This window comes from Varanus komodoensis, unplaced genomic scaffold (genome assembly GCF_004798865.1).
Source record: "Varanus komodoensis strain SLA01 unplaced genomic scaffold, ASM479886v1 scaffold22, whole genome shotgun sequence".
In the NCBI taxonomy this organism is placed as follows: Eukaryota; Metazoa; Chordata; class Lepidosauria; order Squamata; family Varanidae; genus Varanus; species Varanus komodoensis.
Genome location: NW_025335606.1, coordinates 18,440,306 through 18,463,122, shown reverse-complemented (window position 1 = coordinate 18,463,122; position 22,817 = coordinate 18,440,306). Strand labels below are relative to the sequence as shown.

Below are 22,817 nucleotides of genomic sequence, written 5' to 3'. Positions count from 1 at the left end.
CCACCAATCCTGAATGAAACATTTTGCCAGGTTGTCCAGGAATCTGTGCAACGTTGGAGTAAAAGATGCAGTATCACACTGCTTCTTCAAGTCACAATTTTGTGGAATCAAGTTTTTAAAAGAGCAAGTATCCCAAGAGTTTGGGGGGAAAGTGGAATTGAGTTCCTGTTAAGTATACAGCACCAGAAAGTCTGGACAGCTGAACTGCATGCTCAGTTTCTTGCAAGTTCAGTAACTCTGGGAGGCGTCTATAAGCCACTGCTCTTCACAGGGATGCAGGCTGTAGGACTGCAGGGGGTCAGCTCCGAAGAGCCCTTGGCTTTACAGAAGCCAGCAAGCTTCCTAGCCAGTGACAAATGTCAACGTGCAGGGTCCCACCAGGCCTGTCCCTCTAGTGATGCCCCCAAAGGGGTGAAAAATGTCACTCAGTTCATCACAGAACCCTACAATTTACTGGTTCCCATTGCCCCTGATCAGCCAGACCAATTTTGTACTTGCTGTAGACCATGGCTGAGAGATGGAGCCATTGCGGATAAGAATTTAGTTCACAGGACTACAAAATTTGACTAGGTGTTTTCAAGTAAGCTGGATCACCCTCATTTTTCCTTTTTAAAAGTGACTATACAGCTTCGTAAAAACTGGTTGCCAGGGTGGCATCTTAGGGATTGTTTCTCTCCCTGAATGGGAAGACCTCCCAAGTGGTGCCCGCTGTGAAATAAGAGCTAGCCAATGTGGTGTAACAGCTTGAGCAACCTTCTCCAGCCCAGTGAACTCCAGGCATGACGCAGTACAACCTCCATCATCCTCAGCTAGAGGAGTAGTGGGAACTGTAGTACAACACACTTAGAGGACACCAAGTTGGGGAAGGCTGGGTTGCAGTGTGAAGTAGGGCCAGAGAAACCCTTTTTCAAATCTGTATTCTGCCAGGAAACTCACTAGCTAATTGTTTAACTATTTCTCAGCTTACCCTACCTCACAGTGTTATTGGGAAGCAAAAATGGGGTAGGGAACCATGCAAGCCCCTTTGAATTCCTTGAAGGAAAGACACAATATATTAAAAATGTGCGTTATCCCAAAACAAAGTTGCACGTTTATCCATACACTGAGATAGCTAGATGACAACACTGAGGTGTGAAAAATGGTTCTCTTTTGTAATGATCTGCTTGCCACCCACTTTCACCCTCGTTCTCCACTAGAGCTTTACCAGCAACTTCTGAGCCTCGGTTGCATTGTAGGATGCCCTCAACACGATTCTGGTGTCTGTTGTGTTCACTCCATAACCAACAGCATGAGCCTCTTCAACCGGCATGGCCTTCTTCCTGGTGTCCATGTGGAAGACTATTTGCCAAATGGAGGGGGCCCCTGCCTTGGCCTGTATGAGAAGCAGAGAGAGGCACAAGAGGAGGTATTTCAGAAGAACTTCTTCTCCCCCATGGTTGGCAGCCCACCCACGAGATTTTCCATCAAGCAGAGGCAAGAGAGAGTTACCTCCGGAAAGGCGGATGCCCAGTCTTCCGGTTGATCCTGCAGAATGTCATTTGAGATGTGGGGCACATTCCTTCTTACAGAGACCTTGAGGAAAAGCAAGTGCAGTAGACCTGGGAGATTCTTCACAGCCATCAACTGGACATTAATCCCTGCCACTTGTTATTTTAGAGAGAGTTGACACTGATTTTGTTTGCTTTTTCGGGAGATTGGAAGGATATTCCTAGACCAGGGTTGCTTCCTCACCTTCTCAGCCTTTGAGGCACTCAGCTTCTAGGAATATAGACAGCCTCAAACCTGACCAAAAAGGGCCCAAGTGCAGCCCCCCTGGCTCTACTCTTGTATCCACTCTAGGCTCCACTCCAAAATCCTTCCTAGCCAATCATTTGCTATCATGACTTAGCAATGGACAGATGCAGGAGGATTCCCCTGAGCATCATCCAATCAGGAAGTCCAGCTGGGAGGACCAGAGCAGCCCACTGGCCACAGAGGCATCTCAGCAGGGTCTCAATAAGTCTCTTGTGTTTGCTGCTTACCTGAAACTGCAGAAATAGGAAGGGGAGGGTATAAGCAAGTACCTTGTGGCAAGGGAGCTATGTTCAGCTCCGTCGGCCTCAAGCTGAACAGCACGATAGCTGAAGTGTCCTTGCTTCTCCTGATCAAGGAACAGGGGTTCCACTGAAGCACTGGCTTTCCCCTGCTTTAGGCTGCAGTTTCCATCCTGAGCTAGGATAGTACATGTCAGGTTTATCACCACTGGTTGATGGGGAAGATGAGCTGGAGGGAGCCTTCATGGACTTCTTGTGTGAGCTTCCCATGGCCTCTGAGGTGACACAATGCTGGGCTAGCCAGACCTTCAAATCTAATTCAGCAGAACCCTCCTTTTATGGTTAGCTTTGGCCCCAGCTGCTGACTGCTGCACTGTGGGCACTGGAAGCACTGCTGGAGTCACCAGGGCTGGCATAAAAGCTGGCAAAGTTGCTGGCTGCCCTCAGGGAAATCTGTAAGCTGCAGTCTCCCAAGAGGAAAGGCTGTGAGAACAGCTGCAGGTGGTGAGAGGCTGACCACAGTAGCTGTCATTTTTAAAAGTGAAAGAGACAAGATCATAGTTGCTAAGAACTGAACTGATCACATGCAGAGGGCTTTTGAAATTAGGCTAAAGTTACATAAATTAACTGGAGGGCAATATTTGAACCCAGGGTCAAAGGTACCCCAACTCCAATTTTAGCTAGTTTATAGTTTTGAAAAAACAAGTCCCCAGGAAAATCCAGGAACCTGCGCTGGCCAGAATGTAGAAGTAGAGCCAGAGAGTAAAAGCAGTTTCAGAATTGACTTAAAGACTTCTCTCAACCAGGCTAGGCTTCTGGGAATGCAACAGCAAAGCCCCTTAAGCATTTCAGGCTACTGTTTGGTCTCTCTCAAGCCTAAAACTTACCTCCATGTAATTTGCTTCACAAACAACTTCCCTGGGCTGCCACGGGCCATATGGACACATCACAGGCACATTGAGCACAACAGCATCACGCATCTCTGCATCTGTCGCGACCTGGATCTGCATGTTCAAGTTGAAGTGCTGATCATCCTGAAGGCAGGGTGTGGGGAGAAGGGAGTCACTAATTAATCACGGCCACTGCAGTAGTGAAGCCACCAGTGCTGACACAGGTCCTGGGTGAAGGGACCTTCCGCTTGCTAAGGGAACAGGCTAGGCTCCTAGAATGTTTCTAGCCTGGCATCTGAGCAGGAAGGAAATGTTACCAGTTGACTGGGATGACAGCTTCACACAGAAGCCTTATGGAAAGGAACAGTGCTGTGCGGCAGGATTAAGGACTCAGATATTGTTGCAAGGTGGCTGAAGGAACAAACAAATGACATTCAGAAACTGGAAGGAAGCTCAGCTAGGTGAAGGAACCTAAAGGAAAAGAAGGGCCAGAGAGCAAAAGCAAAGTGGGTAGGGATGTTTTACAGACACAGCACAAGATGGTAGCCTTACTGAGTCTGAACTCTGGACCCCAACAAGGCTGTTATGCATTTCAGAGTTGGCTGGAAGGGCTGCTTCTTACTGTCACTAGAATGTTGCAAAGGGCAGAGAAGGCAGCATTTCACTATTGATTTAAATTAGTCATTTCCTTGGCTGCAGACCCATAGCTTTCCAACAGAAAACACATTGTAAGTAAAGTTATACCTTAGTTTTGGGTTATATTCCCAATGTAGCATCCATTTCCAGATGTTGTGGCTTAGACACACCGCTTGATTTCATGAAGACATTGCCCAAACAAGTTTTAAGTCAGGTTTGGAGAAGCACACAATTTATTCATAGATATTATCAAATTGTGAACATTAAGAAACAGAACACTGCCTCTAGAGGATGTGTCTACTTTTGTACCACTCCATAAAATAACCAGAATGCTGGGTGACATGGGTGAACAATGACATGGCCAGAAACGGCTGCATCTCCTCCCACAAATGGTACCTTGTTTTTATCCTTGAGGTGTTGCTTTTTGAGACAAAACAATATACATTTCTAGTCCTCATGGGAGCTCCAAGATAAAGTTCCTATACCAGGGATATTTTCTGCAGATTCCTAGTTCTTCCTTTTCCTTAAGCCTCTCATCAGTAGAGCACGTGCTTAGTTTGCAGAAGGTACTACAGTTAATCTTCAATAGCAAAAACCAACAAAAAGCCTAGATTGCAAGATTAAAATGGGCTGCTGTCCAAGTCTTTGGGAAGCCACAGCTAAGCAGAGCTCAGCAACAGTCCTAAATGGATAATTTGTCTTATTTTAGTGTTAAGTCAGCTTTCTGCATAACCCAGAAATGCAGGCCACAGGCTCTACAGCAGAAGCAGGGAGCCACTTCCAGCCCAAAGGCCAAACTCAGTTTCAGAGAAGCTCCCAGGGCTGTATTCCTGTGATAAGTGGGGCCAAAAGCAAAAGGGGTATGACCAGAACACCAGCCTATTTTAGCTTAAAGGTCTTACCACCAGAAGCTATTCCTTAGGAGGGAGGTGTGGGGGGACATGCAGAAGCTAAGAAGCTATCCACCAATTGGTGGCTGCAGGGAAAGGAATTGGGTATGACCAAAAAGCGAATCCCAGAAGACATAACTGGGACCTCCGAAGGGCTGAATTTACACCCCACCCCTCCAGGCTTGAGGACCTGCACCTCTGCAATACAGTTTGCACAAGACCATCAGTTCACTCTCCATTAACACTGACTGCCTTCACATAACATGGCAGGCAACACACATATATTCACAGGGTGTGTGTGGGTGGGAGGGGGTTCCTATGATCTGACAGATGATCAAGTGGTTTTGACTCTATCATGTTTTCCATCCACACTGCTCAGTCCTCCCACTCTTGGCATGTATCCCATCACACACTGCTCCTGAAATTCTACCTTAAGACACATCACTCCACTGTCTTGTCCACCTCTTCCTCATTGGTCCACACACAGAGGCTGCATGGCTGGCGCAACTCCTGCAGTTGCCACTCTTTCTACAGGTCTCTGTGGCAATTGGTTATCAGGACCATGGAAACCATGAGCCTGGGTTCAGACATCATGACAAACCATGGAGTTACAGAGAAACCATCCTTTATTGTTGTGCTGTCTAAAGACCAAACTTACCATGATGAAATGCCATAACTTGGCTCAGGCAACACGGCAGACCCACAATGGTAACAAACCATCATGACTTGTTATGTTGTTTGAACCCAGCCACTGTCTACAATACAGAATCCAGAAACTTGATGCCCTGCCCTACAGCATACTCCTGTTTCCATACCACCATTTTAGCATAGCAGCCAATCAGGGAGGCACGGATTTCGATGTTTCCCCAGACATCTTGGAAGATGGTGTATCCACATTTTGTCGCTTGGGTCTCATCTATCAGCCAAGACCTGCCAAACGTGTCTGGAAGAACAAGTATTGGAACAATTCAAAAGAAGGGTAATTGTTTCACCGTTCTCCCCCTAATCAGGGAGGCCAGGATTCAGAGCACTGAGAAGCTTGAATTCTACTTGAAAAGGTAAAGGCAAGTTTCCTGCCCTGCTTGTTTTTCAAGGCCAGTTCGAAGACTGTGAGCTTTGGGAACAGAAGTACCCTTAACAGCAATCACAATGGGATTGTGCTCACCAGAACTGTCACATTTTGTTCTTGCATGAGTTTGTGATTTTAAAGATCTGTTGCTTGTGCACATTTTCCTGATGTATGTATTCTCTACCTCATTGCAGTAATGGAGTTTTGGGCTCCCATTTCTGCATTTTTGTGCAGATCCTGCACTATGTGCATTTCTTCCAAGTTCCACCACACCTCAAAAAAGAACCAGTTTATTTCAGATATATCCCACTTTTCCTTTCCCCAAGGAACTCAGGGTGGTTTGCACAATTATCTTCTCTATACTATCCTCACAAGAGTCCTATGGGGCAGTTTGACCCAAGGTCGCCCAGTGAGTTTCATGGCAGAGTCTAGAACCCAGATTTCTCAAGTCTCAGTTTCCCACTCAAACCACTAGACCACACTGGCTGTCCTACTTATTTTGCTACATAATGCTGCCTTATAGGCCAGGAATGAGGTATTCCGTTTCTAACCCTTAGCTGGGAAGATGCAAAGTGACAGCACATCCCAGAATCCACCTTGCCACAGAGATGTCCATATGAATACTGGCTGCTAACTGAAGTCTGGACCCAGCCGGCACGTGAGGCCAAGGGCCTTTTGCACCAGGGGCTTGCTATTTCACCAAGTAGGCTCACAATGATAGCAAGAGGCATCATGTACCAGTGAGAACAGTTATGCAACCCTTAGGCAGGCAAGGGGAAGCAAACTCTTGGCTGTTGTCAAGACTCTGGAGAGGATTAAGGCATTTGAGTGGCTGTCGGTTCCTTCCTCTGCATCAGGTTGGAGAAAGTATATTAGACAAAGGCTAGGATCTGAACCTGTATATTCACCACAGAATAGGAACAAAATCAAGACTCACCAAGTGCAGCAAAGCTGATATACTTCTTCTGGAAATAGCTGGTATTCAATTTGAGTCTGGCAAGGCTGCCCATACATTCCACTTCTACCCGATCTGGGGGACAAGGAGGAAAGAGGCTGTTGTCAAGGTAGGCTCCTGGATCTCTGGCAGTCTCAAAGCAACTAGATTCTCCAGGGAACAGCAAATGGTCCCTCCGCCAGCCCAGGCAACTCTTGAGGATGTTTGATGGGTCTACTGTGCTCTCATTCCATGGGTCTACTGTGCATATCATGGGGTGTCCAACCTCTTTCAACTCAAGGGCTGAATTCAGTCTTGGAAAAGCTCTCAGGGGTTACATTTCAGTGATGGGCAAGGGCCAGAGGCAAAAGGACCGGGCCCCAAAATACCAGCCTGTTTAAATGCAAAGCTTTTACTGCAGATAGTTAAGCCTTAGAAGAGGGTATTTGGCTTTTCAGAATGATGGGGCACCAGATGTGCTTGTGGGAGGTGAAGAGCACAAAAGCCAAGAAACAGCAAACAGCAGTCAGAGGAAGAGCCCCAGAAGACAGGTGGTCAGCCATCTGGACAGCCTGATTTTGTGCACAGGTTTCAAGTTTCACACCCTGGTTTACATGACAAAGCAGTTCTGGAGTGAATAAATTCTTCTTCAAAAAGATGCTGTCTTCCATAACCAACAACTCAAATGCAGCTTATAAGAACTTTAAAGACACATTGGTTAGAACAGAACATATTTTATTGGGTTACCTGTTGCAGGCACAAACTGAAGCCACACTCCAGGGGCCAGAAGGACAACAAGAAACAGCCTAAAAACAGTAATGGAGCAATTCTGACATTTCATACAAGCAGTCTGGTCAGACATGACATTACCCCACACTAGCTCTATTCCAGGTAAACTATCTAGCCCATTATTACATACCAGAATGTTCAGCTATTAATTCCTTTCCTTCTAAAGTGCAGTGCTTGTCTTTCAGGCAATAGTACCATTAGGGTAGGACTCCAGGGCACATGTCAGGACCCTAATCAAGAGAATAACCAGGAGGGCCCACAAATGCAGTAGCACACATTATCAACTAAAAAGAAAGGGGTGCTATACGATCACCAAGTCTAAAGTTACTTAACTACACCAGCTTACTCTACAGTACTTTATGGGTGCTTTAGTTGCAAAATTCCACTTTCATCACCAGTTCAGCCTTCACAAAAGCTCACATGGTCAAGGAGTCTCAGGCAAGCCTAATACTAGTTATGCAGCAGATATACTCACATTCAATTGGAAATACAGGTAAGGAAAGGCTACCCTTAGAAAGCCAAGTACAAAAGAACATCCTTGGGGTGGATCCAAGCTTAGCTAGATTTTAAGTAGACCTGTTAAAATTAATGAGCAATTGGACAGGGACTCAGGAGATCCAGGTCCCAGTTCTAGTTTGGCTGCTAAGCTCACTGGACAACTTTGGGTCAGACACTAATTCACAGCCTAATCTACCTCACAGGGATAATGTGAGGGATAATGTGGAAAAAAAAAAAAGATGATGATGAGGAGGAGAATTATGTGAGTCAGCCTGGGTTCCTCACCAGGAAGAAAAACTATAATGCAAGTACAATAAAATAATCACAAGTAAGTCCTATTAATTTCAAGGAGTTTACAGATAGTCTGGACCTTACCCCTTGTACCCAGCAAAAACACTCACTAAACAGCCTTCAAACTCACCTTACAGAAAGACACCATCCCATTTTGGTGGGATATTAACAGGACAAGGACTTGCCAGATAAAATCTCTCTAGAACTAACTTAGATGCTTTCCTCCTACACAAAAGCAACTTCAGAGGAGAGTTTGAAACTTACAACGTGCCCCAGACCTCCTTTTAAGCAGTTCAGCCATGCACAGCTGCAGGTGAGCGCGATTAACCCCAACCTCCCCGGCGCTTAACTATGTATCAGAGGGTCACAGTCAGAACGACCGTTCCAGCGGCTGTAATTCCATGTACTCTTTCCATTGGACTCCATAGGGCTTACCACCAAATAAGTCTGCATTGGGTGATAGCGGGCTTAATTCAGACACACTCTTTAGAGTAACCTCCTCCTAAGCAGTCTTACTTAAAAGAATCAGCCTCCATTAAGAATGGAAATTACTTACTTCGGAGTAAGCGCTCTTGGAAAGTTCTGACTCCAAAGTTCGAAGGATGCTGGTTCCAAGAGAAGCGGGAAGCCCATTTTCAATGTTGTAGGTTCCCTTTCCTCCAGCAGGCGGCAGGCATGAGAAGTGTTTCTTCCATTTACTCTTGACCCAAGCAAACAAGAACATGCTCACGTCGTCTTCCCATATGGTCTAGCGGTTAGGATTCCTGGTTTTCACCCAGGCGGCCCGGGTTCGACTCCCGGTATGGGAAAAACTTTGTTTTTGTTTCTAGGGAAAAAAACCTATTTACAGAATGAGTAGGTGTTACAATCTTGTCAGTAGAAGGGGCCGATCGTTTACAATATTGCACCAAACGTCACCATCGTGCAGTTTTTAATTCACTAAGCATCCAAACTGCCTGAGTCCAAATTCAGTCTTTCAAACAATTAACCAAACATGCATTCATTCACTGATAGCACACTCCTATACTCCTCAGAGAGAAGCCTCCACTGTGTCCAGCAGAAATTCAACATAGATACCTTTTTAATATTAAAAGATTTCCCTGCTGAATGTTGGTCTACTGTGCTGTGGTTAAAGGCACAGGGGTCACTGTCAGGCAAATGACTGTCCTTGGTTGTTTTTTTTCTGTGAATTGTCATCCTTATGATAATTTTTCAAGAGAAATCCAGAAAGAACCAGATTTGCTTTTCAAGGGCACAAAACTAGAAGTTGGGTTGTTGTGCTTTGCTCACACACAGCTCAGTGCTAATCCAATTATGTCCGCAGGAGTTTCTTACATTTAACCATCCAAAACCATACAGAGCCACCAAGAGCTCAGCCTGACCTCAGGAAAAACTCTGTGCTGCTCAAAAGCTTAAACACTGTTTTGTCAACGTTGCTTAGTCCTAATCCAGGTATTGTTGTACTGAGCCTGTGAATTAATCAAACCAAAGACCTCTCTAGTCCAGCGTTCAGTGCTCACAGTGCCCAGCCAGTGGGAAGTCCATTTGCAGAGCACGTCATGTTCCCCAGCAACTGATGTTCAGAGAGACACTGCTTCAGATATAGGAGGTAAGATGTACAATACTAATATATTACCACTATTACCAGCAGTTATTGATAGCATATGAATAGCACCATGAATTTGCCTAATCCTCCTTTAAAAGATGCACCCACGCTGTGTTTTGTGAAATGGCATTTGCAGGTCACCAGGGGGCAACTTTGAAGGGCATTCAGATTTAGACCAAAAGCAAAGTCCTACAACTTCAGCATGTGACATGCTGGGAATTATAGGACTTTTCCTGCTGTCTAAGCATGCATAGGATGTCAGCCCAATGAAGATAGCAGTGAAAGTAGACAGCTAGGGCCAAGTTTGGGGTGCTGTTGAACAGTTTAGCAACAGCACTAGAATAGTCTCCCTGAGCAATAAGCTTGAAGATGATGATGATGCAACTAGCTTCTCAGAATGACCTCAAAGGAGGTGGGGACAATGCTTACTTTCTAAAAGGAGGTTGAATCAGGGACAGGGGAGCTCAAGTCTATGGGATGCCCTGCCATCTTTGCAATAATTCCAGTGTGTAGAAAGGTTGCAATTGCAGAGTGGGCATGTTGAAAAGCACTCTGTAGATGCTCATACTGAGATTTATTTATACTTCCAGTTATATGTCACCTACTACTGAAATCTCATACAACATTACTTCAGCTCTTTAAAGCAAGGAAGGAGCCAAGGAGAAGAAGGGATGGTGCTAATGGAAAGGGCTAAGGAAGGAGGAGTGTGTCAATTCAACTGGATTGATGCCAAGAATATCTGCAAGAGATTTTTGCCATGATTTCCATATGTGTGTCTATATTCTGCAGAACATGGTCTTTCAGTGCCAGTTCCAGGTTTTTTGTGGACCATTTGACAAGACACTTTCAATGGGGCATGAGCTGCACTGATGAGCAAAGAGGCCCTGGCTTTGCCTTCTCACCACTGTGGGCCAGAGGCAGATGAACAAGCTGGTTGCCATGGTGAAGAGGAGAAGCAACTCCTGGGGGTTTGGGCAAGGGCCCACACCAGGATGAGACCGTTTGCAGATGCATGGTCACACTGACCCTTGGCACTGGTCTTGATTCCCCTGGCTAGGCACATAGGCCTACTCTGTGTTTGGAAAGTTTTGGTTTTCCTGCCACCCCAGGTCTGATAAATAACAACACCATGGCAGCAGTCCTAAATTGTGCTGCTCTGGCATATATAATGCTTAAAGGGGCAGTGTTTGATCATGCTTTCTGAGGGAGAGAATCTGGCCTCCATCCTATTTGGTTTGGGAGAGCTGACAAATATTTTAGCCCCAGTGGCTGACTGATACACTGTTTATGGCTGGAGATGGAGAGAGGTTTGTGTCAACTCAGATGACAGAAAGGAATTCATTGGCTTTATCACCACAAATTGTGATCAAAGCTTTTCAAGAGTTTGGATGGCACAGCTGCTTTGTTATTTACATGTCTGGTTAAATATTCAGTGGGCTTAATAGGGTGAAGCCACCCAAATGGCCCAGGAAGTACACTGTTCACATGCATTCTTACAGCAGTTGAGCTGAATAACTGGCCTTTGCCTATCAACTTAAATACACCTTCAAGGTCAAGAATGGCAAGGAAGGGAAGCTAGACTCCAGTCTTTACTACAGCTACTAGAATTCATTTTATAAAATGCAATTACTTGTGGAACTGGACATTTGAGGAATGGCCTTGTCAGCAAAACAAGACTCATCCCTAGTCCTTTCTTCTCTCTCAGGATTGCCAAGTGACCAAGAAAAGAAGGGCAGGTTTGCTTGCTTCTGTGCCTTTCAGAACAGCCTGATTTGCAGAAATTGGCAGATTTTATGCTACATCCCACATGGAGATAAACATGATCACTTGTTATTGTCTACAGCTGAAGGTGCTTGTTACAAGAAAGTCACAAAACGTGGATCCAGCAAAGAGCTAACAGCTTGGCTGACTCTTGTCTCAATTTTTTCTTGCTCTCTCTTGCTCTCCCTCTCTTTCCCTACTGCTGAAAAAAGTTTAACCAGATTAAATAAAATGAGAGTGGTGCAGTCAATGTGACTATTTGTAGGTAAAGCACAGCACAGTTATGATGTAGGACTCATGATCTGAAGACACAAATATATGTGTGAATTTGGAGCCACAAGGCCAAGGGCATAATCTTATATGTTCACAATTAGGAGTACACTGGAAAAATACCTGCATAGGCTGGAACTAGAAGGTTGCAGCTTTATGTGCATTTACTTGGGAGTAAGTCCCATTTAATTTGATGGGGCTTTACTTATTCACTATATTTGTATACTGCCCATCTGGCCAATTACTTCAGTATGGATTTACAATGATAAAATAACAGAATATAATATAATAACATAATATTAAAATTAAAAACATGTTTAAAGCTTTAAGAAGCCAAGCAGTAAATGCAATAGTCAAGTAACAGATTTAAGATTAAATGCCTCCTTAAAAAGGAAGGTCTTAATTTGGCATCTAAATGTATACAAAGAAAGCAGTTACATATGCTTAGTTGTATACAGTGAAGATGCTTAGGAATTCAGAGAGAAGATATATAAGTTTTGCTCTGTTGGTGCCAGGGGTTTTTTTAAGCCAGTGCCTGTTCTTGTGTCTTTTAAAGCAGTTTAAACTGCAGGCATTACCAGCTGAAATTGCTTGCTTCTTCCATGTGGCAAAAAGCACCCTTTGTGGATTTCGATTTAGTGAGCTGCTGTTAAAGGCACAAGTACAAGTGCAGCTAGTGCTTTTTGTGGTCAACTGGCAATGCTGCCATCAGCCAGGTGACCTGATCCTTGCCTTGTCTCTTAATACACCAATTGCAAGCACCTCCGCCCAGCCCTTGGCAGGCCTGTGGTTTTTTGGCAGGTGCTGGCTGAACTCCATTTTGTATTCTAGCTCTCATGCTTGTTGGGCAGCATGATGGGCAGAATGGGTGACAAGCCCATTCTTTGAGTTAACCTAACAGAATCTGTCAGGGGAAAGTCCAGTCTGACAGCAGGACTGGGAGAAGGAGGTGCAGCATTGTTTCAAGACAGGAAAACAGCAAGAGAGATGGAATTCTGTTTAACTGGATAAAGGGAGGAAGTGGGGAGAGAGATTTGCATGTGTGGTGCAGCAAGGGCTGGACCTTGGGGCCAAAGTTCAGGGCTTCCAACCATGCCCTTTGCTAAAACTAGACCAGCAGGTGGTGAGAGCTGGAGGAGCAAAGCACTTTATTTCAGTAGATACAGTGGTGCTATGATTTAATGTCCTTGAATCAGGTCCTTGTGGTGTATGCTTAATTGCTTTAACCATTGAAACTGCTTTAACTTTTTTGTGTTTTTAAGGTTTTATTATCCTATTATCATGCTATGTTTTAGGGTTTTAATTTTTGTAAATGGCCTAGGAAGCTTTGGCTACAGGCCAGCATAGAAAGGTAATGAATCAATGATTTCATGATGCGAAACTCTACATGCACGTACTCTCTTTCTCTCCATATGTGTACATATATATAAATCAGGTTGGCAAAGAGTTTTTGTTGGTTTAACAAATCAGGAATATAGAAGCAGTTGTCAGTCACAGAATGGCAAGATGTGTCTTTCTTTGCTTTTTTAACCTGTCCACTACAAGCATCTTGGGATGGCTTACAAAAAATGAGTAGAATAAAACAAACACCACAGCTTCCAAAATGTCCTATCCATAACAACATTGTAAACTCAGAGTAGTGGCTTCCTCTATGGAGTCAATCCATCTCATATTTGGTCTTTCTCTTCTTCCACCTTCGACTTTCCCTAGCATTGATGGTCTTCCCCAGGTAGTCTTGCATTCTTAAACCTAAAGTACAACAGCTTCAGATTTGTCATTTTTGCTTCTAGGGAAAGCTCTGTCTTGCATATCCCTTGCTATAGAAACTTATTTTTTGATTCATGACTCATATTCTATTATCCAACAAACTATTATCTCCAAATAAATGTATGTAGCATCAAGAAAATAGAAGCTAAGTCCAGTTTATTTATGTTGGTTTATTTTTTCTAAAGTGGGGGTTGCCAAATGTTTGTGTTTGTTTGCTTGTATGTGTTTTACCCTACCATGTGTGCAGAATTTCATGCCCATGCGTCCCAGTTGAGCCACACACCATTCTCTTTCATTCTTTCTCAGGACCATTTGCTGGTTTCCTGACCTTGGTGCAGTTTTTCACCCATTCTAAAATGCAAATATGCCTTTTTTAAGGCTTAGATACTGGCAGGAAGAATTTAAGCTAAAGTATCCTGGTATTTTGGGGCTCAACCCTATTGCTTTTGCTTCGCCTACCCCTAAATGCACTCACTGACCTTCTTTGAAATGGGATTTGGTGAGTCAGAATCCCGGAATTTCAATTCGTGAGGAGGAAATAAAACTTGGGTTCGTGGGAAAGATCAAGTGTTCAGACCATCTGTGGCTTTATTGTTTGGCCCAGGTTCCCACGGTAGACTCATGATAATGCATTACCAAGCAGGCAGAGGTAAACTTGCTGCAAGGTTTCAATACAACTACAGGGTATTTTATACCCTCCTGGTCACGTACACAGGTACAGGGCAATTGATGACAGAATGCAGACATTACAGTAAGATTCTTTTTTTTTTTTAAGATTTTTTATTAAGATTTTAAACTAATACTAAAAACATTAATCATCAAATACATTGGATGTATTGGGTCAGCCCCCTACTACATATCTTTTAACATTCTATAGTCATATTCAAATCAATTTATAATAACTTAAAAACATCTTTAAATCTAAGTCAAGTCCCTTTTCTCCAGCCAATCATAAAAAAGGTCCCAAGTTTGATAGAAGTCAGTATCTTCTTTCTCCTTCAGTGATAAAGTCAATCTATCCATTTCTGCACAGTCCAAAATCTTTTTTTAGAATCAGTTCATCGGTGGGTAATTCCTCACTTTTCCAGTATTGAGCAAATGCAATCCTTGCCGCTGTGATTACATGTAACATCAAATACATTTCTTGTTTGCTAATATCTTCCAGTATAATGCCTAACAAGAAAACTTCAGGTTTAAAAGCTACGGGTTTTTGTAGCATTTCCTCAAGTCATTTATGTATTTTAATCCAATACTTTTTTACATTGTCACAGGTCCTCCACATATGGTAAAAAGTACCCACTTTATGTTTACATTTCCAACATCCATTTGACATATTTGGAAACATCTTAGCTAATTGACTTGGCAACAAATACCATCTATAGAACACTTTATATAAATTTTCTTTATACGAAGTTGCTAATGTTACCTTAATATTTCTCTCCCATAGCTTTTACCACTTTTCTAATTCAATATTATATCCAAAATTTTGTGCCCATGTTATCATAATTTCCTTAACCTGTTCCTCTTCCATTTTCCTGTCAAGTAAGAAATCATATAATCTTTTAATCATTTTCTCATCTGTTTTGAGCAACATTTGATCAAATGCTGTTAATTCTTTATAAACCCCCCATACTTTACAATCTTTAGCATATCTCGATTGCATCTGCATCTTATACCACCAAGAGATATTAAATCCCTGTTCTTGTATTTCTTGATCTAATTTCAGGCCTCCATCCTTATCCAAAATATCATCATATCTTATGATCCCTTCAAAGTTCAATGCATTTGGATACGCAAAAGCTTCCATAGGTGAAAGCCATCTTGGTAATTTATACAGTTTTGACTTTAACTTTTCCCACACCAACATTAATGATCTTCTAATAGAGTGACTCAAAAAAGACCCATGTGACTTAGCCTTCTCATACCACATATAAGCATGCCAACCCATTTGCAAATCATGACCTTCAAGATACAAAATTCTCTTATTTCGCAAAGTTATCCATTCTTTTAGCCAAGTTAGAACAGATGCTTGATAATACAACATCCAATCAGGAAAACTAAAACCCCTCTTCTTTTTGGCTTCCTGAAGCATTTTTAATTTAATCCTTGGTTTCTCTTTTCTCCAGATAAATCTCGAAATTTGAAAGTTTAGATCATCAAAGAATTGTTTATCAATTTTTACAGAAATCATTTGGAACAAAAACAAAAGCATGGGTAGTATATTTATTTTAACAAGTGCTATTCTTCCCATCAAAGGTAATTGTAAATTGGCCCATTTTTCCAGATCACCTTTAATATCCTTCAATAATTTATTGTAATTATCTTCTTTCAAAGTAGTACATTTGGCTGTAAGATAGATTCCCAAATACTTAACCTTTTTAACTTGTTCCTGGAGTCTTTTTTTTAATCTTGCGTAAGGTTTTTAACTAACAGTTTTGTTTTTTCTTTATTTATTTTCATCCCTGTAACCTCACCATATTCTTCAATCCATTGTAAAAGTTTAGGCATTGTGACAAAGGGTTCCTCCATTATGAAAACCAAATCATCTGCAAATGCTTGCAATTTATAAATTTCATCCCTAATTCTAGTACCTTATAGGATATAGCCAGGTTGGAGTCAGTGCAACGTAGGGCCACAAGGTTGGTGGCCGGTTTGCAGGGGATGCCGTATGAGGCGAGACTGAGGGAACTGGGTCTCTTCAGCCTGGAGAAGAGGAGACTCAGAGGGGATCTGTTGGCGACATACAGGTATGTGAGGGGATGTCACATGGAGATGGGTAGAGACCTGTTCTCCCCTGCAGAGGAAGGCAGGACACGCTCCAACGGAGCAAAGCTCAGGGAGCCAAGGTTCCATTCAGATGCTAGGAAGCACTTCCTGACAGTCAGGACCCCGAGGGTGTGGAATGGGCTTCCAGGAGAGGTCGTTGAGGCCCCATCGGTGCGGGTGTTCAAGGATAGGCTGGACGTCCACATGGTGGGCATGTTGTGAGCGGAGCTGGCTGGTGCCGGAGGTCAGACTAGATGGCCCGGGAGACCCCTTCTGACTCACTCTGTTTCTATGTTTCTACCTTTAATGTCCTTGTCATCCCTGACATTTCTATTCGATACCTCTAAAATCAGAATAAACAACAGGGGTGACAACGGGCATCCTTGTCTTGTGCCCTTTTGTATCTCTATAGCCCTTGTAAGTTCTCCATTAATTAAAATCCTGGCCGACTGTCTTTGATAAATGTTTGATATTGCATTCATAAATTTTTCACCAAACTCCATTTGAGCCATCTGTTGCTTCATAAATTGCCAATTAACATTATCAAAGGCTTTCTGGGCATCCATAAATAGTAAAGCCATTGGTTTTTCAGTATGCATCTTATAATATTCTAGGATATCCAAGATAGTTCTCAGATTATTCTTCATTTGTCTTTTAAGCAAGAAGCCATTTTGGTCTGGATGAATAAAGTCTATTAGAAACTTCTTTAGCCTTTCTGCCAATATAGAGGCAAAAATTTTGTAATCTACATTTAGTAATGATATAGGTCTGTAGTTCTGAATCTGTGTTAAATCCATATCTTCTTTTGGTATTAGTGTAATATTTGCCTCTGTCCAAGTAGTTGGTATTTTATCATTTAGCAGTGCTTCATTACATATATCTTTTAAAAATGTAGCAAAAACTCCCTCAAAGGATTTGTAAAATTCAGCTGGCAATCCATCCGGGCCAGGAGTTTTATCATTCCTTTGTTGCTTAATTGCCTCTATTATTTCCATAGTTGTTACTTCTTGGTTCAATAATTTTTGATATTTTTCTGGTAGTTTTGGTAAGTCTCCCTTTCGGATGTATTCTTTTAGTTTCTCAATTGAAATCTCCTCCTTCTGGTATAACTTTGTGAAAAAGTCTTCTGCTATTTTCTTAATTTGTGTGCTTTGTACATGTAGTTGTCCTTCTCCGTCTTTCAATTTCAAAATCAGTCTCTTCTCTCTTTCTTTCTTTACTTTATATGCTAATCTCCCCAGTTTATTAGCATTTTCAAAGAAATTCTGTTTGGTCAACTTCATTTGCTTAGTAAGTTCATTTGTGTCTAAGAGATTCAATTTATGCTTTAAAATATTCATTTGGACCTTAAGATTTGTTTTTGATGGATCTTCCTGCAGTTCTTGTTCCTGTTTCATCAGTTTATCTACTATTATTCCTCGCTCTTGCTTTTTCTTTTTCTTTATTTTTGCTGAATAAGTTATTACCAATCCTCTGACATAGGCTTTAGCTGTATCCCAAACATTCTGTAAAGAAGTTTCTTCCACTTTGTTTATTTGAAAGAATACTTACATTTCTTTATTTATCTTTTCTGTAAATTTTTTATCTTTTAACAAAGCTTTGTCTAGGCTCCATCTGGGCGTCCTTACGATTCCTTTCAATGATAAAGATACAGTTATAATCTGCCCAGACATTTGCCTCTATTTCAGCTTCTATCAGATCTGGCATTAAGTCTGGAGTTATCTAAACCATATCAATTCTAGACCATGACCTATGTCTGTTTGAGTAAAAAGAATAATTGGCCGAAGATGGGTTTTTGTGCCTCCAGGCATCTGTCAATCTGAATTCTTCAATCAAGTTGGAACAAGACTTTGGAAGTATCCTCCTACCCTTTTTTCCCTTACTCTCACTCTTATGATCCATTTCCTTATCCACAATTGCATTGAAATCTCCCATCACACACATAGTCTGGTAGTCCACTTGTAAAAGTAACGTATGTAATTTTTGGTAAAAAGTTTCCTGATGATCATTTGGCGCATATATTGCCACTAAGAGCACCTTTTTAAGTTTGATTGTAATTTCAACTATCAGAATCCTACCATCCTCATCAGCAACAATATATTTAGGGTCCAGTTTTTCCTTAACATATAGTGCTAAACCTCTTTTCTTTTGAGAAGCAGAAGATACAAACAATTTTCCCAGCTTTAAACATTCCAGAAGTTTAACACTTTGTTTCTTAATATGTGTTTCTTGTAGACAAATTATATCTAATTTTCGTTTTTGAAGTTGGGCGAAAACCCTTCTTCTCTTAGAAGGTCCATTCAGTCCATTAACGTTTAAGGAGAGCAACTCAATTTTCCCTTCCCTTTTAAAAGCCATGTTTAAGAGAACACACACACACACACACAACTACTTATTCTTTGCCTTAACGGTTCTACCTTTTTTCCTCTCCTTTGGGTCCAAAGTCTGTACTTCTTGTTGTGAATCAACGTTCACTATTTCTCCTTCCTCAGAGTGGTACACTGTTATTTCCATTGCTTCAGCACTTTTTTCTTCTTCTTTTGAGGCACCAGTTTCTTCCTCTTCAAGCCTAGCTCTAAATTTTTCATAGAACTCTTGTGCTTTAAAAATTGAATCCAGTTTATATCTTGCAGAGTTCCAAGTGAAAAATGTTCCTTCTGGCATTAGCCACTTAAAGATAATCTCTTTCTTAATTAGTTTTGTAGTAAGGAATAAATATTTCTTTCGTCCCTCTCTAATCCTCCATGGTATTTGTTTCAGAACCGTCACCTCATGACAATCATCTCTCTTTAACGGCTTCTCATGCGTGGCCTTCAGAACATTGTCTCTTATAGATCTTAGGGCAAATTTGACATGAACTTCCCTCAGAAGTTTCTTTTTTCTGGTGTAAGTTGAATTGACCCTATAAATTAAATCAATTCCCATATCCATAGCTTCATTCTCAATTTCTAAAAGCTCTGCCAACATGCCAGTCATTAGCTCTCGCAGATCTTCACTCTTTTCTTTGGCTATATTCTGAAATCTTAAGTAGTAAGATGCCTTCTCCATCTCTAATACAGCCATTGAATCCCATATTGACTTATTTGTTTGCTTAATTAGTTGTGTTTCTTTACCTACTGTCTCCAGCTTTTCATGTGTTTGTTGTATTTTTTGTGTATTCTGTTCAGCTTTAAGTCAGATGTCAGATAATTGGGTTGTCACCTCTTTAATAGAATATTACAATAAGATTCTGAGGTCATCACATACAGAACAGATAAAGGAAGATACAGTGACAATGAGATTAAAGCAGGTTGCTTACCTGTAACTGATGTTCTTCGAGTGGCCATCTGTGCAGTCACACATATGGGTACTGCGCCTGCGCAGTGCCTGTGGCTGGAAGATTGATAGCTAACGGTTTTTGGCGGGAAGCTCTGCTCCCCTCCCTCCTGTGACCTATAAAGAGCAGAGCATCCGCCATTTTGTCCAGTCTTTGCAACTGAATGTACGATATCTTAATAATTTTAATTTTTTTTTTTTTGTCGGTACCGTAAAAAAGGGGGATGGTCGGTACCGAAGATGCCTTTCTCATCGACACCGAGCTGTCGATGCGTCCACTCACCGACACCGAGCGGGGCCGGCGGGTGGGTTGTGTGATGCACAGAGGCCACGACAAAGAAAAGCAGGTTGCTTACCTGTAACTGATGTTCTTCGAGTGGCCATCTGTGCAGTCACACATATGGGTAGATTAACAAGCTTACCATCAAGGAGGAGGGAAGGTGTCCTCAGTGAAGAACAGAGGAGAGTACAGCTCTACCAAAGGAGCAGTCCCGTCGAGCTCGAACATCGAGACGGTAATGCCTGGCGAAGGTGCAAGGGTTCGCCCAAGTAGCGGCTCGGCAGACGTCATCAATCGGGACCCCCGCTGCGAACGCAGACAAGGTTGCAACTGCTCTAATAGAATGGCCGCGGGGAACTGAAGGCAGTTTGAGCTTAGCTAACTGGTAACACAAGACAATAGTGTGGACTATCCATTTAGAAAGCCTTTGTGGAGTGACTGGGTCGCCCTGATCTCTAGCCGAATATTTGATGAACAGTTTATTGGATTGCCGAATAGACTCCGTTCGCGATCGATAAAAGGCTAAATAACGCCGAACATAGAGGGAGTCCAAGGATCTTTCCAAGGGATTCGACGGCAATGGAAAAAAGGCAGGAAGTACAATGTCTTGTCCTGTATGGAAAGGTAGAGACTTTGGGCAAGAAAGATGGGTCGAGACGTAAAACGACCTTTTCTCTGTGGAAGTTTAGATAAGGAGGGTCAACGCAGAGGGCACAAAGTTCACTGGCCCTCTGGGCTGACGTGACAGCTACAAGGAACGCCGTCTTCCAAGAAACTAATCAGAAATCCACAGTTGCCAAAGTTTCAAAGGGGGCCTTCATAAGGGCCTGTAGAACTACAGAAAGGCTCCACGTGGGCATAACCGGTCTAATCAATGGATTAAGATTATACAGTCCTTTCAAAAATCTCTTGAGGATAAGATGAGAAAATAGGGGTGATCCGTCGACTAAGCCACGGTAGTAGGCTATTGCGGCCGTATACACTTTAATAGAAGACGGCTTCAGTCCAGAGTGATGCAACTCCAGAAGGAACTGAAGAATTTGTTTGATTGATGAGACAAGTGGGGAGAACAAATGAGACTCGGCGAAGGTGGAAAAACGTTTCCATTTAGCCGTATATGACTTCCTTGTGGATGGCTTTAGGGCAGAGTCGATAATATGCTGAATCTCAGGGTGCAAGAGCGTTGGGTTCGAATGCGACGGGGTCTGTCTCGAACTGTATGGTACGGAGAGACTGTGGCAGTGAGAGGCACCCGCATGGTTGGATTCGAGAATCGGAACTGAAGCGGTTGAAGTAATCGTTGATACCGATGGATTAATAGAAGCTGTCGGATTTGAGGCTCTCGAATCCGTCATCGGCCTCAATGGAAGGTCAATCATCGAATCCGCCACGCTGTCAGGTTCAATGAGAGCAAGTCTGGGTGACGAAGTGTGCTGTCCATTTGCGTTATAAGATATGGAAATGCCGGAAGATGAAGAAACTCCCCGCGGGAGATGTCGAGCAGTTTCGCAAACCACTCTTGACATGGCCACCAAGGGGCAACTAGTATCCCCGATGCACGGTCGCTCACTATCTTTGCTATGACCCTCATCAGAAGAGGGATCGGAGGGAAAGCGTAGAAGTTGATGTTGTCCCAAGGGATCATGAATGCGTCCCCTAGGGATGCTTGTCCGATTCCCGCTCTGGAACAGTAAGTCTCGCATACCCTGTTCCGTCAAGTAGCGAATAAGTCCACATCAGGGAAACCCCAGCGCCTGAAAAGGTGGTTGCGCGTACGAGGATCCAGTTCCCACTCATGAGAAGTGAAGATGTGTCTGCTAAGAAGATCCACGTGCACGTTGTCTGTGCCAGCCAGATGAACGGCCATCAGAGTAATGTGTCTCTGAATGCACCAGTCCCAAATTCTCATAGAAAGCCTGGCTAAGGTCGGTGACTTCGTCCCTCCTTGCTTGTTCAGATAAAAAACGGTCGCTATATTGTCCAAAGTTATCTGAACGATCCGATGATGAAGGAGGTCTTCGAAAGAACGAAGGGCTTTGAAGACTGCCAGCAGCTCTAGGAAGTTGATATGATTCATGGATTCTAGACGAGTCCACGTTCCTTGGGTAAACAGGCCAGAGCATATTGCCCCCCATCCTAGGAGAGACGCGTCGGTACTGAGAGTTATCGAAGGAGGTCGCACCAGAAGGGGACTCCCATCACGAGATTGGTCGATTTCAGCCACCAGCACAGGGAGTGGAGAACGGAAGACGGGATCCGAATCCGTTTCGACTGTGGGTCTCTTTGTGGATGATACACCTTGTTGAAGAATAGTTGTAGTGGGCAAAGCCGAAGTCTGGCATGTGGAACTACGGCAACTGAGAAGGCCATATACCCCAGGACCCTCTGGATGGATCTCGCCGTAACCGTTCCCTCTTGTCGGATTCGATGGATATGGTGAGCGAGAGTCTGCTGTCTGTCCTGAGGGAGGAAGGCTTTCTCCAATGTCGAATCCAAGAGGGCTCCAATTAAGGTGAGCGTCTGTGTTGGAAGAAGAGAAGCTTTCTCTGTATTAATACGTAGTCCCAGACTATCTAGTAAGGTACGGGTTGTATGGATGGTGTCTAGGAGTCCTTCTCTGGATTGCGAGACCAACAGCCAGTCATCGAGGTACGGGTAAATTTGTATGCCCTGAAGGTGTAGGAAGGCACAGACAGGAGCCATGCATTTGGTAAAAACTCTCGGAGCTGTAGCCAGTCCAAAGGGTAAAACTGTGAACTCATAAAGTTGGTTTGCAACAGCAAAACGGAGGAAACGCCTGTAGGTTGGATGAATTGAAATATGAAAGTAGGCATCCTTCAGGTCCAGTGAGGCGAACCAATCCCCTCTCCTTAACAACGGCAAAATGTTTTGAAGGGTGGTCATACAAAACTTTCTCGGTATAATAAACTTATTCAAGTCCCGTAAATCCAAAATCGGACGTAGACCACCATCCCGCTTGGGGACCGTAAAGTATCTGGAATAGAATCCGTGGAGTCCGTCA

General features: G+C 43.0%; 1 protein-coding gene and 1 non-coding gene across 2 annotated transcripts in view; one reads left to right on the top strand and one right to left on the bottom strand.

Moving 5' to 3' along the window:
* Nucleotides 1-22,817, bottom strand: part of LOC123023928 — a 45,290-nt gene that overhangs the window by 14,863 nt on the left and 7,610 nt on the right. The window contains exons 2-6 of the mRNA XM_044431066.1: nt 6,456-6,548; nt 5,244-5,392; nt 2,921-3,067; nt 1,489-1,572; nt 1,205-1,372 (exon numbers count right to left, since the gene is read on the bottom strand). Coding sequence (XP_044287001.1) covers nt 1,205-1,372; nt 1,489-1,572; nt 2,921-3,067; nt 5,244-5,392; nt 6,456-6,548 — 641 coding nt within the window. The remainder of the gene's footprint in view (nt 1-1,204; nt 1,373-1,488; nt 1,573-2,920; nt 3,068-5,243; nt 5,393-6,455; nt 6,549-22,817) is intronic.
* TRNAE-UUC lies at nt 8,768-8,839 on the top strand. The gene has a single exon. It is a non-coding gene; the product is annotated as a tRNA-Glu (tRNA).